A 19,085-nucleotide genomic window follows, 5' to 3' on the forward strand; every position below is an offset into this window, starting at 1 on the left:
TTAGCACACCAATCATGATACTTAGGGCAGTCCTTCTTTATGTGTCCACCCTTCATGCAAAAGAAACTTGTATCATCAACCTTTGCATGTTTCTTTTGGGTAGGACCCTTAGCAGCATCATCCTTAACGGCTCAAATTTTTTTCTTTTGCTCTGTCCCTTAGAGGTGTAAACCTATGAGAATTTTCAGCCCTCTCTTGTTTCATTCTCTCTTCCTCTTGCACAAAATACGCAATGATCTCGTTAAGAGACCATTGCTCCTTATGTGTGATATAACTTTATTTCAGCTGACTGAACTAAGGAGGAAGAGAATTCAAGACAAAGTATATGAGCAATTCAGCCGGAAGCTCAGTCTTAAGTTCCTTGAGTCTTAAAACAATGTTGGACATTTCCAAAATATGCTCCCTTATATTTTCATTGTCGTGATACCTCATCGTGGTAAAGTGATGCAAAGGCATGCTTATTTATGCCTTATTGCTTCTTGCGAAGTGTGAATCCATATCGGCAAGAAACTGTTTGAGGTCATTGACCTCCTCATTACCTCTAAAGGTTTCTGGAATGGTGTCCTTAGCGATCATCAACCCATGTGGTTTGAACGCTCCCACTTCTCATGCACATCCTTCCGGAGTGATGTCATCCGTAGGAGAAACAGGTTTGTATATCCTAAGCGCAAGGTCGAGATCCATACACCCAAGAACAATCTTAACTTTACTTTTCTATTCGGGGAAATTAGAACCTGTAAGTGTTGAAATGGATCCTAAGTTGGCAGATAAAGTAGCTGAAAAGAGAACAAAATCCAAATTAATTACTCACTATCCGAAAAAATCAATAATAAATTATAACTGATTATACTTCTCATCCAAGATACCAAATGTATCATCAATATGAAGACTTTGGACAGTAATATCGATTACTAGCGGTACTCCTGTTGTAACGATCAAATATTGACAAACAATAAACCTTTATCATTCACATGTTAAAATCCATATAATCATCACGTATTCATCATTACATGTGTATTACAGTTCGGCCAAATATAAAACTTTCCTTTGGGTTGATTTGACATCCGCATGAATATTGCACATATGTATATACGTAAACCAGGCCAAATACAATATTCTTTTGGGGCGATTAAACATTCGCATGAACTTACATACATACTTATTTTAATGATTCTCTTAAAAATTGTCATTAATTGAATAACTAAAAATGCATAATCAAATTTATTAATTGATTTAAAACTGAATTTTATTCTTGCACAGACAGATAACTAGAAGTCCATCGGCTATTTAAGCAAGAATATTGAAGCAACAGTAGTTGGAGATACCACAGGGGTGCCAGCCTTTACCACGTAGCTTTGGTTCAAATTTCAGCATATGCACCTTTTAACTTAATAAAGGCTAGACATGCATAAATTAAAGTTTTTTACAAACTGGCCCAGAATAATTAATTAAATCAGAAAATAATTAATTAAAGCATGTGATTTTAGTTTTCTATTGATTGAATATAAAGTATTTTTTATTTTCGGCTAGGGTTGCCTTGAGAACCATAACTCTTTTTAGATAGAGAATTAATTTATAGTTCATCCTTTCATTAAACTAGATAATATTTAAGATATCCACATATAAATATTTTATGCACTTATGCTCAAATCTTTACCTTATTCACAATATTAACCACTTAAATAAGCTAATTAATTAATAGTCCTATCACATTTATTCGTAACATATGTGTCCCTTCAAATGATCTTACACTCGATTCTCTCTCTCCTCTGCTCTCTCTCTCTCTCTCTCTCTCTCTCTCTCTCTCTCTCTCTCTCTCTCTCTCTCTCTCTCTCTCTCTCTCTCTCTCTCTCTCTCTCTCTCTCTCTCTCTCTCTCTCTCTCTCTCTCTAAGTGGTTTTTAAATATTTGTTATAATAACCATGGAATCTCAAAATTTTATAACTCATCCAAAATTTGTGATTTGCTTTAGTTTTCAAAACATTTATAATTATAAGACTACAGCATGCATTTTTGGATTAATATATAAAATTTACTGTATCAACTACGAATTATCATTTACAGAGTTGGTACGAAAATACCGAAGATGGAGAAAATAACAATTAGATGAAATGACAATTATTGCACCACGTTGCATACTTTTATGCATTATAAATATTCAATAATAAATCTGAACAGATAATTACCTACTGAATATCTAATTAATTATTTAGATACAACTTTATGTTATAAACTACCTATTTTATTGGTCTTGATTGTTTATGCTAATAGAGTTTCAAATCCGCAAATTTATTTGTTTTTTATATAATATTTGAAATACCATTTTGTTAATTGCTTTCGTATTTTAAACATTTGAAATTACAAGACTAAATCATGCATTTTTGGCTAAAATATAAAATTTACTGTATCAATAAATAAATATTATATATAGAGTTGGTAAAAGGAAAATACTGAAGAATGAAAATAGTAACAATTAGGTAAAATGTCAATTATTGCACCACCTTGCATAATGTTTTATGCATTATAAATATTCAAATATCAAATCTAAATAAGCCATTGCCTACTTAATTTCTAATCGATTATTTAGATCGAAAACTTTATACTATATTTATTAGTCATCGTAGCTTTTACTAATTTTAAGATTCAAAACCGTATATTGCATGCATACTGTATTGTTTTTAATACAAATGTTTATTTAAAAAATTAATTATGAGTAGGATTGGGGTACCTAAAGTTTTAAAATTAATCATTCAATTTTTATTTACATTTTAAAAAAATAAATCTGTTTGCGGACTTTTGTGGTAGTGTTTGTTGTACTATTTTGGCGATCTTATATTATTATTTCACCGGTCTCTTATCAGTATGATCGTTTCCAATCCAATTCTAAATATAGATCTCTATTGTAGAAGAAAATATAGGAATAGAGATTTTGTTCAAATATATTCCTAATAGATGAATATTATATTTTCTTCTATTTATAGAGAAATTCTATTTTTCTGTTGATATAGAGATATTAAATAGCATTCTTACATAAATAAAGAAAATGTAGTATTTTTATTATAGGAGCACACTGAAGTAAAATATAAACTTCTATTTTGTAATTGAAATCTCTATTTTTTTAGATGTGTTAGAAATGTTTTAAGAGTATCCCAAAAACGAATTTGTTTTAAGATTTGTCAAAACTTAAAATTTAAGGTTTGATGGTATCTTTCTCTAAAAGCAAAATCTTATATTGAACCTTGAATTTTTTTTTTTACACTTCCATTCTTATTATTGATCAAACTAGTCAAATATAAAATATATGATAAAATGTCGTTTATAATATTTCTCATAAAACTATTCAATCTAAAGATGACATAATTATATGGAGAATTTATTAACAACTCTAACCGGAAACCATAAAAGAATATAAGGAATAGGAAGGAAATGAATGAAGAGGAATAAAACAAGAAGAAAATGCATTCCTCTTCTAATTTGATAAGGAATAATTGTAGTCTATTATTTCTTAAAGTTTAAAGAATGTTAAGGAATCATAAGGAATAAATATTCCTTGTAAATGGTGTAAATTGTAAGGAATGATAATGAATTTACTATTCTCACTCATTCCCTTGGTCACCATTTAGACCATGGCTTTCCATTAAACCAAAATTATTTATATGGATGGCTTTTGGGAGATTTTGGATATTTTAAATAAAATTTACATAAATTATTTTAATATTTTAACTTTATATCTGATAGTAAAATTATACAATATATGTAAAATTTTATGAAATGTGAAATTATAAGGATTTAATTGATAAAATAAAAAGATTGATAAGATTATTTGCAAGAGATAAAGTGTAAGGACTTAAAAGTATGTAATCTCGAATATAAGGATTTAAATAACGAAACGATATATTCGAAGTTTCACTACTCAAAACTAGAAAATTTAAAGTTTTAAAGTTGCTTTTGGAGTACAAAAAATCTTATATTTGGATTTATAACATTGTTTTGGAGATGTTTTAAAGATGCACTGGTTAGTCTCTTTTAAAGTTTATTTCTAATTAACAATAAAATGAAGAAAAAAGAAGAAGAAGTAAAAGTAAAGGAGGAAAGAGAAGGAGAAAGTCTCTACAATGAGCTTTTGATAAACTGGTTTAATACATTTCAACATTTTAGCTAATGACATTTTTTAATATGTTAAACTTTATCACTAATTAAGAAATTCAGAGAATCTCTCAGCATTGCTGATACTCTTATGTTCTCGGAAATTTAAAATTCATGGAAAAAATAAGGTATATAACTATATAAGGGGTGTATTTTAGACTAAACATGAGTATCTTAAGATAATTAAGCGATGGTGAGATATTGATAAGAGTTAGTACATTACAACCAGATAACACCAGAAGTTATTTTACTAATTCATAATAAGTCATTAAACAATCTAAGGAAAAAGACACACGAACAAATGATTAAATAAATACTATATCAACAAACGGGGTCGGGCTCAACAATTACATATAGAAATGATTGCCTTGTTGATGATTTCCTTTCGTATGTCCACGGAAAAGACCGTTTCTAGGTAAGTCCGTAAGTAGAAGTCAACTTCTTTGCCATAAAACTATCATATAAGTTTTTGTGTTTACAAAACTCACTTTGATGATTTAAGTAACGTGAACAGAATGTTCAAGGGGCAGAAATTGCCCTTTAATAGAGCATGCCACATAATTGGTTAAACGTGTGGAATAACTCAAAACGAAATCAAGTGAACGAAGCAGATCGTCAATGGCAAGGATGTCATAGGCATGAAAAATTCATGCTTATTTATCAACTTCACAATTTCAATTTTTTTAATATGATTTTATTTTTAAATTATCGTATGGACTCCTTCGCTGATGTCTCTTAATTAATCTCTACAATTTATAAATTCCTGGACAAGTAAACAGAAATTGAGGATTGAATAACAAAAAAGCTAAAGCGAGGGTTGAAAAAGAGGAAGAAGATGCTTTTAACCAAATCTATTAGTATCATCAATTTTTCTCTCGTTATCATCTTTCTTGCAGTATACGTAACGTTGTTCTACAGCGTTTGTTCAGACACTGGAAACATCAAAAGAAGTAAGTTCAGATACGAAAGTTACGACGATAGCTATGAAGCTAGAAGCAGCCAGGTCACTAATCCTATCCTCAGCCGCCGTAACACCAACCCCTTTACCAAACCGGTCAAAGTTCTCTGCCGCACCACCACTTCGTGTTCAAAATCGTAAGTCGTATTTATACTCTATTTATCTTTGAATTATATTTAGATTTCTCTAATCTTAGCATGTTTCAAAGAAATTCAGATGAAGTATACGACATGTGTTGATATGATTAGTTGTTAATTTAATTATGGACTTTTAAATATCCAATTCCGTAGAATCGGGCTGGTCAAATGAAATTAGTGGCCTGAATTAATAAACAAAATTATGGTCCCTTCCCTTCCATATTTTTAAATTGCATTTAACAATAAGAAATGAATATACAATTGTTATAAAAGAGTTGCTACATTAATTAAGTGCGCACTTATATACCGTTAAAATGAAAAAAAAATGTCTTAAGTTTGGTGGGAGATTTTTTAACTATACTTGTTTTCCTTGTGACGTCCATCCTTTGACATTTTCTTTCTAAATAAATCACATATCGAAATTAATACATTAGGAAAACGAGTAAGAGATTAACGGAGGTTATAGGCGTACAAGTTCATATTTTAAAAATCGATGATTTTCTTTGGAACTTTATGATAATGCATGTAGACATACCTTTTTAGTTATAATATGTAAAAGTATGAGAGGATGTTGACAAAAAAAAGTAAAAGGAAAATGATATATAATATTTAGTATTATATGTTTGTAAATAAATTGATGTGTAGCCTATGATAAGTAATAGTTTCGAATATATTCAGTAGGTCGAAATTGGAGACTTTTTGAATATTTTAGATAAGAGTACACCAAATCTCAATCATGCAGCCAAAATATTCTATAATTTTCTTATAAATATAGACACATATAGATAAGCGTACACTACAACAAATCGCAGAATATAAACAAACACACAAGAGAAGAAAAAAATGAAATTTTTTGCCAACGTAACTCTACTTTTATTACAAAGCTTCTTGTTTCCTCTTTACAGTTCATCTCTTCATCAAACTTCTCCAGATGATTCATCTCCATTTCCTTCTGATTTCCTCTTTGGCACATCATCTTCTGCTTATCAGGTACTTCCCTTTTCTTCTTTTCGTATTTTCCAATTTTGAAAATTCTTTTATTTTTTGCTTTATACTTTTGTGATGTTTTTTATCTTGTATGTATTCAGTATGAAGGTGCGTACTTAACCGATGGAAAAGGTTTGAACAATTGGGATGTCTTTAGCCATGAAAACCCTGGTATGCATGTGCTTATTTGGAATCGTTTTGCATATATTCGATCTAAAGAAAAGTAGGAACTAAACTAATTTTTTTCACAAAAAAATAATTTTTATAGGAAAAAGAAAGAAACTAAACTACCTAGTCCTTCGATTTTGATTTAGTTTTTTTTTTTTTGGCAAATATGTTTTGGTTTAAATTAGCTACACGAACCATTTCTAAAATAAAATAGTGATGGGGTTCAAATTTTGTTCGATTTCTCATGTGTTGTTTATATGTTATTTTGTATCTTCGACGGTCCGTAGAAAATATGGACGGAAGCAAATTATAATTATGGACCTGTTAATTAAAAATATAACACACATAAACTAATTTTAAAAAGGTTTGAACCGCTCTCACCTTTCATTAGCAGTATATCATGTTTCACCAACTATGCTACTGAAGATTTTATGCAAAACATGGCCGAAATTTTCGTTATTATAAACCGGCCGGAAGTATGTTTCTGCCGCTTCTGCCCAGGGCCGCCATATACGTTTACGTATGGACGCATAGCATATTTAAATTTACTGATAGTTACAATTATATTATAATTTCTGTCGGCGTTATCGTTTTTTTAAATCAGGTGTCTATTCCTTTTTTGTGCACCTTTTTGTGTGCACTAACCCGTGTTTCTTCCATTGACAATATTTTATGGTAAAATGCAGGGGATATATTGGATGGGGGCAATGGAGATATAGCTGTTGATCAATATAATCGATTCATGGTTAATTAACTTTCTTATAATAATTCGAGAACAAAATATATATATATTACGGAAAATAATAACTGGAGAACAAAGTGTATATATATATTGCGAAAACGTATTGAACTTAGTTTAATGCTTACAGGAGGATATCCAATCAATGAATTATCTTGGCGTCAACAGTTACAGATTTTCAATATCTTGGTCTAGAGTCTTACCTAGTAAGTCTTTAGTTTCTAAATAATGGTTTTAATAATTAAACTCAAGTTAAAATTATTTGTTTACCATCAAACGACATTCATACACGAGATATCAGTAAGGCCGGTTTTATTTTGGTTAGAAATATCGAGATTTCTAACAAACGAGGAACATGATTTTTGGTCTGAAATTCCTCAATTAAAGAAAAAAAAATTGTTAGACTTGTTATTTTCGACATCTAATTATATTATAAACCGTGAGAAGATACAATTTCATGATATACTGCGGGTGATAACCATATTGGAGGAAAAATACAGCTCAAATAAAAATGAATGTTCTTTTTGGACAAAATAGATCGTATTATTCATTGAGCCTCATTTTAGCAAGGTAATGAGCTAGTCAACTGAATCACGGGTTACATGTGAAAAAAAGAGAGAAATGTTTATATTTTTGATTGGTATTACTATTATATAAAAAGCTTGTTATCTTAGTTAACAAGAAACAAACCTTTTGCATTTATAAATACAGAAGGGAGACTTGGAAGCATAAACCATTTGGGCATAAAGCATTACAACAGGTTGATCGACGCTCTCATTAGAAATGGTAATAATTACCCTATTTTTAATATACATATATATTATTGATAAATTAAATATAATATATTCTTTTTATTCAAAAAATAAGTTGTTTTCGAAAATTTTGTATGTTTTTAAAATGAAAAATATTTTGACGTTTTGTGATAACCTTAATTTTAAAAATGTTTGACGAATTATATTTTATATGTTTTTAACTTTATTAAAAAATGTTTGGCTAATTATATTTTATAAAAATATTATGATAGATTGAATCATTTTAGTAATATTTTTGAAGAAGTATTTTTAATCTTAAACCTATATATCATATATTTTGAAATAGGGTGACTAATATTCTATAGAATTTTTTTACAAAAAAAATTATATTCTATAGAACTGATTTTTCATGTAAACGTTTCCAGGGATTACACCATTTGTGACGTTGAACCATTTCGACTATCCTCAAGAACTTGAGAACCGATTTAAAAGTTGGTTAAGCCCTGAGATGCAGTGAGTAACTATAGTCTCTAGTCGATTAAACCATAGTACCTAAAACTAATTCTTCAATTATTTTTACTAGGAAAGAATTCGGGTACTTGGCTGATACATGTTTCAAATATTTTGGAGACCGAGTTAAACACTGGATCACGATAAACGAACCAAATCAACAAATCATCTTAAGCTATCTAAAGGGCATATTTCCACCAAACCGGTGCTCCATGCCGTTTGGAAATTGTAGTCAGGGGAATTCGGAAACTGAGCCTTTTATAGCTGCGCATAACACAATCCTCGCACACGCAAAGGCGGTTCAAATATACCAAACCAAATATAAGGTAATAAAACAATCCAATATGTATATATTTTAGCTATTTTGCATGTGTTATATCAACATACATTCATGATGTGTTTGTAGAAAGAACAAAAGGGAAGCATTGGCATTGTGGTACAAACATCATGGTTTGAACCCATAAGCGATTCCACTGCAGATAAAAATGCTGCAGAGAGAGCTCAGTCATTTTATTCGAACTGGTATGTTGTTTGATTAGATGACAAAAAAAATCATAAAAATATGTATTATTCACATACTTATGTTTCCTTATATATTGTGCACTAAAATAACAGGATTCTAGATCCCGTTGTGTATGGGAAATATCCTGAAGAAATGGTGAATCTACTTGGATCAGCTTTACCGAAATTTTCCATAAAGGAAATGAAGAACCTTAAAAGATATAAATCAGATTTTTTGGGTATTAATCACTATACAAGTTACTTCATCCAAGATTGTTTGATTTCTGCTTGTAATTCTGGAGATGGAGCTTCTAGAAGTGAAGGATTCGCACTGAAATTAATCCAGAAAGGCAATGTTTCAGTCGGAGAAGTTGTAAGTACATTTGTATTTATACTTCCAAAATCAATTATTGGACTTCCTAGTATATACAATGTTTTATAACACTAGTTTTGATTCTTTCATTTTTTGCGATTAATAGACCGACGTAAGTTGGTTGAACATTGATCCTGAAGGATTCAGGAAGATGTTGAATTATCTAACAGATAGATACCCAAACATACCAATGTTCATCACCGAAAACGGTACAATAGATAAGGATTTTCAATTATATTCATTCATGTTTTTGGAATGTATTTTAAGCAATTATCATCATGTTGTACAGGTCTCGGAGAGTTACAAAAACCAGAGACAACTGTAAAAGAACTACTAAATGATACAAAAAGGGTACGCTATTTGAGTGGATATTTGGATGCTTTGCAGACAGCAATGAGGTACCCTCACTATAGTTAGTCAGTCCTTTAAGCCAAGTCTGACATTCTCAAGGGAACTTAATTTAATATATAGATACTGAAATAAAAAAATAAAATATTACCAATTACTAATTAATTATAAGTTAACTGTAAACTCTTTTGTAGGGATGGAGCAAATGTGAAAGGATATTTTGCATGGTCACTATTAGATAATTTTGAATGGTTGTACGGATACAAGCTTCGCTTTGGGATATTCCACGTTGATTACACAACTCTTAAAAGAACACCGAAGCAATCAGCTTATTGGTACAAGAACTTCATTGAAAACCACATGGGTACAAGAGATCTCGCAGATAAAAAATGAAGATGTCAAAACTAGGAAAGATTTAGTAAAATCTTATGATTATTAATTCTTTTGGAATCTTGCACTACAATTTTATTACAACGATTATTGTACATGAATATGTGGGTATCCCCTATATATTATTTGAAGATCTTTTAAAAAGTTATAACTTCAATTTTGTATTAATTACAAAATGAACTTGCTGATGTGTCATCTCCAAACTTCTTCTAATGATTATGTGACACTCTTATAATGATTTTGGAAAAACCTTAGTTTAATTTTTTTCTCCCCAAAGAATTTCATTAATACTACATCAAAACAGTCCCTATGTTGTACATTGTTATACATATCCCTTATATATTAAAGGAGAAACATTGTAATAAATGCGTTCACATTAAACTGGATACATGTTACGTGGAAAAATATTGTAATAAATACGTTCACACTAAACTGGACACATGTCACGTGTAGAAGCATTGTAATAAATACGTTCACACTAAAATGGATACATGTCATAGAGAGCTTCTCAGCCAAACTCTACATAAATATGTTCACACTATATACTTTATGTTTTTCAATATAAAACTCACATGCATAGTTCTTCTTTACGTTATTTTTATTGTTTACGAATAGAGCTGGACAAATTATTCATAAATTTTGATTTGAACCGAGATATTCGGATATCCGTTAGTCTACGAAGCAAATCAAATACTAAAATACAATATTCGTAAAAAAAGCAAATCACAAATATCAATATTTATAGGAACGGATATCAAAATTTGATCCGTTATATGCATATATATATATATATATACTAGGTGATGTTCTCGTGCTCATGCACGGATATAAATATTTATAAAATGAATATACAATAATCATTGATTGATATTTATTTTCTAATTTTAAATTAATTTATAATTTGTATTTATAATTTATATTAATAATATTATTTTACTTTAATTAGACATATAATATTAGATATGTTATATCTAGTCGGCTTTGTTATTTTTACGGTCAGTTTAGTTATTTTTTAGATATATTGGATTGCATCAATTTCTTTGAATTTAACTATAAAATTTATTCTAAATATATTAAAATTTTGATTAATTTTATTATTTGCATTTAAGTTGGTTGTTGTCTTAGATATGTAAATATATTTAAGGAAGATTATGACTTAAGATATATTATGCTTCGAATGAAATAAATATAAAATAAATATAAAAACAAATAATTTTAATAATGATAAAATATAATACATATACCTTGTTAAAGTATATAGTGTTATGCTATTTTGAAATATTTTGTAATACAACCTATTGATGAAAAATTTCCAAAAATAATAGTTTCTCAGAAAATTATTTAAAAATACAACCTATTGATGAAAAACAGAAATAATAGTCAACTATCCACAAATATTTTTTGATCTTAATTTATAAATCACAAAAGCCAAATCTACAATATTTCTCAAAATATGAAATCTTTCCAAAATAGCAGTTTTTAAAGAAATTATTTTAAAATATAACCTATTGATAAAAATTCAAAAAAATACTCATCTATCCACAAATATTCTTGTTATCCTAATTTTTAAATCACAAACCCTAATCTACAATATTTCTCAAAAATATGAAAACTTTCCAAAAATAGGAGTTTTTAAGAAAATTATTTAAAAATACAACCTGTTGATGAAAAACTCAAAATAATACTCATCAATCCCCAAATATTCTTGTTAACCTAATTTCTAAATCACAAACCCTAATCTACAGTATTTCTCTTAAAAATGAAAATTTTCCAAAAATATCAGTTTTTAAGAAAATTATTTAAAAATACAGCTTATTGATGAAAAACTCTGAAAGAATACTCATCTATGCAACTTGTTATCCTAATTTCTAAATCACAAATCCTAATCTATAGTATATCTCTAAAAAATGAAAACTTTCCAAAAATAGCAGTTTTTAAGAAAATTATTTAAAAATACAGCTTATTGATGAAAAACTCAGAAAGAATACTCATCTATGCACAAATATTCTTGTTATCCTAATTTTTAAATCACAAACCCTAATCTACAGTAATTCTCTAAAAAATAAAAACTTTTCAAAAATAGCAGTTTTTAAGAAAATTTATTTTAAATACTGTAGAATTGAATAATTTTTTTTAAGTATACTAATCTATCCAAAAATATTCTTGTTATCCTAATTTCCAAATCACAAACCCTAATCTACAATATTTCTCTGAAAAATGAAAACTTTCCAAATATAGCAGCTTTTAAGAAAATTATTTAAAAATACAACCTATTGATGAAAAACTCAGAAAAAATACTCATCTATCCACAAATATTCTTGTTATCCTAATTTTTAAATCACAAACCCTAATCTACAGTATTTTTCTAAAAAAATGAAAACGTTCCAAAAATAGCAAATTTTTAGAAAATTATTTAAAATACTGTAGAATTGATGAAAAATTCTTTAAGTATACTAATCTATCCAAATATATTCTTGTTATCCTAATTTCCAAATCATAAACCAAAATCTAGAGTATTTCTCTGAAAAATGAAAACTTTTAAAAAATAGCAGCTTTTAAGAAAATTATTTAAAAATACAACCTATTGATGAAAAACTCAGAAAAAATACTCATCTAACCACAAATATTCTTGTTATCCTAATTTTTAAATCACAAACCCTATTCTACAGTATTTCTCTAAAAAAATGAAAACTTTAAAAAAATAGCAGTTTTTTAGAAAATTATTTAAAATACTGTAGAATTGATGAATTTTTTTTTTAAGTATACGAATCTATCCAAAAATATTATTGTTATCCTAATTTCCAAATCACAAACCCTAATCTACAGTATATCTCTAAAAAATGAAAACTTTCCAAATATAGCAGCTTTTAAGAAAATTATTTAAAAATACAACCTATTGATTGAAAAACTAAGAAACAATACTTATCTATCCACAAATATTCTTGTAATCCTAATTTATAAATCACAAACCCTAATCTACAGTAATTCTCTAAAAAATGAAAACTTTCCAAAAATAGCAGTTTTTAAGAAAATTTATTTTAAATACTGTAGAATTGATGAAATTTTTTTTAAGTATACTAATCTATCCAAAAATATTCTTGTTATCCTAATTTCCAAATCACAAACCCTAATCTACAGTATTTCTCTAAAAAATGAAAACTTTCCAAATATAGCAGCTTTTAAGAAAATTATTTAAAAATACAACATATTGATGAAAAACTCAGAAAAAATACTCATCTATCCACAAATATTCTTATTATCCTAATTTTTAAATCACAAACCCTAATATACAGTATTTTTCTAAAAAAATGAAAACATTCCAAAAATAGCAAATTTTTAGAAAATAATTTAAAATACTGTAGAATTGATGAAAAATTCTTTAAGTATATTAATCTATCCAAAAATATTCATGTTATCCTTATTTCCAAATCACAAACCCTAATCTATTGTATTTCTCTAAAAAATGAAAACTTTTCAAAAATAGCAGCTTTTAAGAAAATTATTTAAAAATACAACCTATTGATGAAAAACTAAGAAACAATACTCATATATCCACAAATATTCTTGTTATCCTAATTTCTAAATCACAAACCCTAATCTACAGTAATTCTCTAAAAAATGAAAACTTTCCAAAAATAGCAGTTTTTAAGAAAATTTATTTTAAATACTGTAGAATTGATGAAATTTTTTTTAAGTAGACTAATCTATCCAAAAATATTCTTGTTATCCTAATTTCCAAATCACAAACCCTAATCTACAGTATATCTCTAAAAAATAAAAACTTTCCAAATATAGCAGCTTTTAAGAAAATTATTTAAAAATACAACCTATTGATTGAAAAACTAAGAAACAATACTTATCTATCCACAAATATTCTTGTTATCCTAATTTCTAAATCACAAACCCTAATCTACAGTAATTCTCTAAAAAATGAAAACTTTCCAAAAATAGCAGTTTTTAAGAAAATTTATTTTAAATACTGTAGAATTGATGAAATTTTTTTTAAGTATAATAATCTATCCAAAAATATTCTTGTTATCCTAATTTCCAAATCACAAGCCCTAATCTACAGTATTTCTCTAAAAAATGAAAACTTTCAAAATATAGCAGCTTTTAAGAAAATTATTTAAAAATACAACATATTGATGAAAAACTCAGAAAAAAATACTCATCTATCCACAAATATTCTTGTTATCCTAATTTTTAAATCACAAACCCTAATCTACAGTATTTTTCTAAAAAAATGAAAACATTCCAAAAATAGCAAATTTTTAGAAAATAATTTAAAATACTGTAGAATTGATGAAAAATTCTTTAAGTATATTAATCTATCCAAAAATATTCATGTTATCCTTATTTCCAAATCACAAACCCTAATCTATAGTATTTCTCTAAAAAATGAAAACTTTTCAAAAATAGCAGCTTTTAAGAAAATTATTTAAAAATACAACCTATTGATGAAAAATTAAGAAACAATACTCATATATCCACAAATATTTTTGTTATCCTAATTTATAAATCACAAACCCTAATCTACAGTAATTCTCTAAAAAATGAAAACTTTCCAAAAATATCAGTTTTATTTTAAATACTGTAGAATTGATGAAATTTTTTTTAAGTAGACTACTCTATCCAAAAATATTCTTGTTATCCTAATTTCCAAATCACAAACCCTAATCTACAGTATTTCTCTAAAAAATGAAAACTATCCAAATATAGCAGCTTTTAAGAAAATTATTTAAAAATACAACATATTGATGAAAAACTCAGAAAAAAATACTCATCTATCCACAAATATTCTTGTTATCCTAATTTTTAAATCACACACCCTAATCTACAGTATTTTTCTAAAAAAATGAAAACGTTCCAAAAATAGCAAATTTTTAGAAAATTATTTAAAATACTGTAGAATTGATGAAAAATTCTTTAAGTATATTAATCTATCCAAAAATATTCATGTTATCCTTATTTCCAAATCACAAACCCTAATCTACAGTATTTCTCTAAAAAATGAAAACTTTTCAAAAATAGCAATTTTTAAGAAAATTATTTAAAAATACAACCTATTGATGAAAAACTCAGAAAAAATACTCATCAATCCATAAATATTCTTGTTATCCTAATTTTTAAATCACAAACCCTATTCTACAATATTTCTCTAAAAAAATGAAAACTTTAAAAAAATAGCAGTTTTTTAGGAAATTATTTAAAATACTGTAGAACTGATGAAATTTTTTTTAAGTATACGAATCTATCCAAAAATATTCTTGTTATCCTAATTTCCAAATCACAAACCCTAATCTACAGTATTTCTCTAAAAAATGAAAACTTTCCAAATATAGCAGCTTTTAAGAAAATTATTTAAAAATACAACCTATTGATTGAAAAACTAAGAAACAATACTCATCTATCCACAAATATTCTTGTTATCTTAATTTCTAAATCACAAACCCTAATCTACAGTATTTCTCTAAAAAATGAAAACTTTCCAAAAATAGTAGTTTTTTAGAATATTATTTTAAAAACAACCTATTGTTGAAAACTCAGAAAAAAAATACTCATCTATCCACAAATATTCTTGTTATCCTAATATTTAAATCACAAACTCTAATCTACAGTATTTCTCTAAAAATGAAAACATTTCAAAAATAGCAATTTTTAAGAAAATTATTTAAAAATACAACATATTGATGAAAAACTCAGAAAAAAATACTCATCTATCCACAAATATTCTTATTATCCTAATTTTTAAATCACAAACCCTAATCTACAGTATTTTTCTAAAACAATGAAAACGTTATAAAAATAGCAAATTTTTAGAAAATTATTTAAAATACTGTAGAATTGATGAAAAATTCTTTAAGTATATTAATCTATCCAAAAATATTCTTGTTATCCTTATTTCCAAATCACAAACCCTAATCTACAGTATTTCTCTAAAAAATAAAAACTTTCCAAATATAGCAGCTTTTAAGAAAATTATTTAAAAATACAACTTATTGATTGAAAAACTAAGAAACAATACTCATCTATCCACAAATATTCTTGTTATCCTAATTTCTAAATCACAAACCCTAATTACAGTATTTCTCTAAAAAAATAATATAGCAGCTTTTAAGAAAATTATTTCAAAATACAACCTATTGATTGAAAAAGTCAGAAAAAATACTCATTTATCCACAAATATTCTTGTTATCCTAATTTCTAGTTTTTAAGATATTTAAAAATACAGCTTATTGATGAAAAACTTAGAAAAAATACTCATCTATGCACAAATATTCTTGTTATCCTAATTTCTAAATCACAAACCCTAATCTACAGCATTTCTCTAAAAAGTGAAAAGTTTCCAAAATAGCAGTTTTTTAGAAAATTATTTTAAATACTGTAGAACTGATGAAAAATTCTTTAAGTATAACGAATCTATCCACAAATATTCTTGTTATCCTAATTTTTAAATCACAAACCCTAATCTACACTATTTCTCTAAAAAATGAAAACTTTTCAAAAATAGCAACTTTTAAGAAAATTATTTAAAAATACAGCTTATTGATGAAAAACATAGAAAAAAATACTCATCTATGCACAAATATTCTTGTTATCCTAATCTCTAAATCACAAACCCTAATCTACAGTATTTCTCTAAAAAATGAAAACTTTCCAAATATAGCAGTTTTTAAGAAAATTATTTAAAAATACAACCTATTGATTGAAAAACTAAGAAACAATACTCATCTATCCATAAATATTCTTGTTGTCCTAATTTCTAAATCACAAACCCTAATTACAGTATTTCTCTAAAAAATAATATAGCAGCTTTTAAGAAAATTATTAAAAAATACAACCTATTGATTAAAAAACTCAGAAAAATACTCATCCATTCACAAATATTCTTGTTATCCTAATTTATAAATCACAAACCCTAATCTATAGTATTTTCCTAAAAAATGAAAACTTTCCAAAAATAGCAGTTTTTAAGAAAATTATTTAAAAATACAGCTTATTGATGAAAACTTTTAAAAAAATACTCATCTATGCACAAATATTCTTGTTATCCTAATTTCTAAATCAAAAACCCTAATCTACAGTATTTCTCTAAAAAATGAAATCTTTCCAAAAATATGAGTTTTTAAGAAAATTATTTTAAATAATGTAGAATTGATGAAAATTTCTTTAAGTATACTAATCTATCCACAAATATTCTTGTTATCCTAAGTTTTAAATCACAAACCCTAATCTACAGTATTTCTCTAAAAAATGAAAACTTTTCAAAAATAGCAGCTTTTAAGAAAATTATTTAAAAATACAACCTATTGATTGAAAAACTCAGAAACAATACTCATCTATCCACAAAATATTCTTGTTATCCTAATTTCTAAATCACAAACCCTAATCTATAGTATTTCTCTAAAAAATGAAAACATCCAAAAATAGCAGTTTTTTAGAAAATTATTTAAAAATACAACCTATTGATGAAAAACTCAGAAAAAATACTCATATATACAAAAATATTTTTGTTATCCTAATTTTTAAATCACAAACCCTAATCTACATTATTTCTAAAAAAATGAAAACTTTCCAAAAATAGCAGTTTTTAAGATATTTAAAAATACAGCTTATTGATGAAAAACTTAGAAAAAATACTCATCTATGCACAAATATTCTTGTTATCCTAATTTCTAAATCACAAACCCTAATCTACAGTATTTCTCTAAAAAGTGAAAACTTTCCAAAAATAGCAGTTTTTTAGAAAATTATTTTAAATACTGTAGAACTGATGAAAAATTCTTTAAGTATACTAATCTATCCACAAATATTCTTGTTATCCTAATTTTTAAATCACAAACCCTAATCTACAGTATTTCTCTAAAAAATGAAAACTTTTCAAAAATAGCAACTTTTAAGAAAATTATTTAAAAATACAGCTTATTGATGAAAAACTAGAAAAAATACTCATCTATGCACAAATATTCTTGTTATCCTAATTTCTAAATCACAAACCCTAATCTACAGTATTTCTCTAAAAAATGAAAACATTCCAAATATAGCAGCTTTTAAGAAAATTATTTAAAAATACAACATATTGATTGAAAAACTAAGAAACAATACTCATCTATCCATAAATATTTTTGTTGTCCTAATTTCTAAATCACAAACCCTAATTACAGTATTTCTCTAAAAAATAATATAGCAGCTTTTAAGAAAATTATTAAAAAATACAACCTATTGATTAAAAAACTCAGAAAAATACTCATCCATTCACAAATATTCTTGTTATCCTAATTTATAAATCACAAACCCTAATCTATAGTATTTTCCTAAAAAATGAAAACTTTCCAAAAATAGCAGTTTTTAAGAAAATTATTTAAAAATACAGCTTATTGATGAAAAACTTTAAAACAAATACTCATCTATGCACAAATATTCTTGTTATCCTAATTTCTAAATCAAAAACCCTAACCTACATTATTTCTCTAAAAATGAAAACTTTCCAAAAATAGGAGTTTTTAAGAAAATTATTTAAAATACTGTAGAATTGATGAAAAATTCTTTAAGTATACTAATCTATCCACAAATATTCTTGTTATCCTAATTTTAAATCACAAACCCTAATCTACAGTATTTCTCTAAAAAATGAAAACTTTTCAAAAATAGCAGCTTTTAAGAAATTTATTTAAAAATACAACCTATTGATTGAAAAACTCAGAAACAATACTCATCTATCCACAAATATTCTTGTTATCCTAATTTCTAAATCACAAACCCTAATCTATAGTATTTCTCTAAAAAATGAAAACATCCAAAAATAGCAGTTTTTTAGAAAATTATTTAAAAATACAACCTATTGATGAAAAACTCAGAAAAAATACTCATCTATACACAAATATTTTTGTTATCCTAATTTTTAAATCACAAACCCTAATCTACATTATTTCTAAAAAAATGAAAACTTTCCAAAAATAGCAGTTTTTAAGATATTTAAAAATACAGCTTATTGATGAAAAACTTAGAAAAAATACTCATCTATGCACAAATATTCTTGTTATCCTAATTTCTAAATCACAAACCCTAATCTACAG

The 19,085-nt window shown here is 26.4% G+C and overlaps 1 protein-coding gene across 2 annotated transcripts; it reads left to right on the forward strand.

Annotated features, from left to right (window-relative positions):
• Positions 1–1,924: 1,924 nt before the first annotated feature.
• On the forward strand, positions 1,925–10,165 carry LOC103831159 (beta-glucosidase 46-like). Of its 2 annotated transcripts, XM_009107022.2 has the most exons (12): positions 1,925–6,230; positions 6,329–6,398; positions 7,082–7,140; positions 7,265–7,340; positions 7,846–7,920; positions 8,312–8,399; positions 8,470–8,722; positions 8,803–8,918; positions 9,012–9,270; positions 9,377–9,479; positions 9,560–9,668; positions 9,813–10,165. In XM_009107022.2, exons 1-12 carry the CDS (start codon positions 6,084–6,086, stop codon positions 10,009–10,011), a joined length of 1,554 nt encoding a protein of 517 aa, XP_009105270.1. In that variant the 5' UTR covers positions 1,925–6,083; the 3' UTR covers positions 10,012–10,165. The 2 variants fall into 2 exon arrangements, with proteins under 2 accessions (XP_009105270.1, XP_009105279.1); XM_009107031.2 differs by lacking the exon at positions 1,925–6,230 and having other exon boundaries at positions 6,360–6,398; positions 7,082–7,774.
• Positions 10,166–19,085: the final 8,920 nt, after the last annotated feature.

Source organism: Brassica rapa, chromosome A01 (assembly GCF_000309985.2).
Source record: "Brassica rapa cultivar Chiifu-401-42 chromosome A01, CAAS_Brap_v3.01, whole genome shotgun sequence".
Lineage (NCBI taxonomy): Eukaryota > Viridiplantae > Streptophyta > Magnoliopsida > Brassicales > Brassicaceae > Brassica > Brassica rapa.

Excerpts from the sequence above, each read along its gene's own strand:
- LOC103831159 (XM_009107022.2), top strand. The coding sequence starts at position 6,084 with ATGAAATTTTTTGCCAACGTAACTCTACTTTTATTACAAAGCTTCTTG. Across the intron at positions 8,400-8,469 it reads TGGTTAAGCCCTGAGATGCA|GAAAGAATTCGGGTACTTGG; the intron begins GTGAGTAACTAT and ends TATTTTTACTAG. Across the intron at positions 9,480-9,559 it reads AATGTTCATCACCGAAAACG|GTCTCGGAGAGTTACAAAAA; the intron begins GTACAATAGATA and ends CATGTTGTACAG.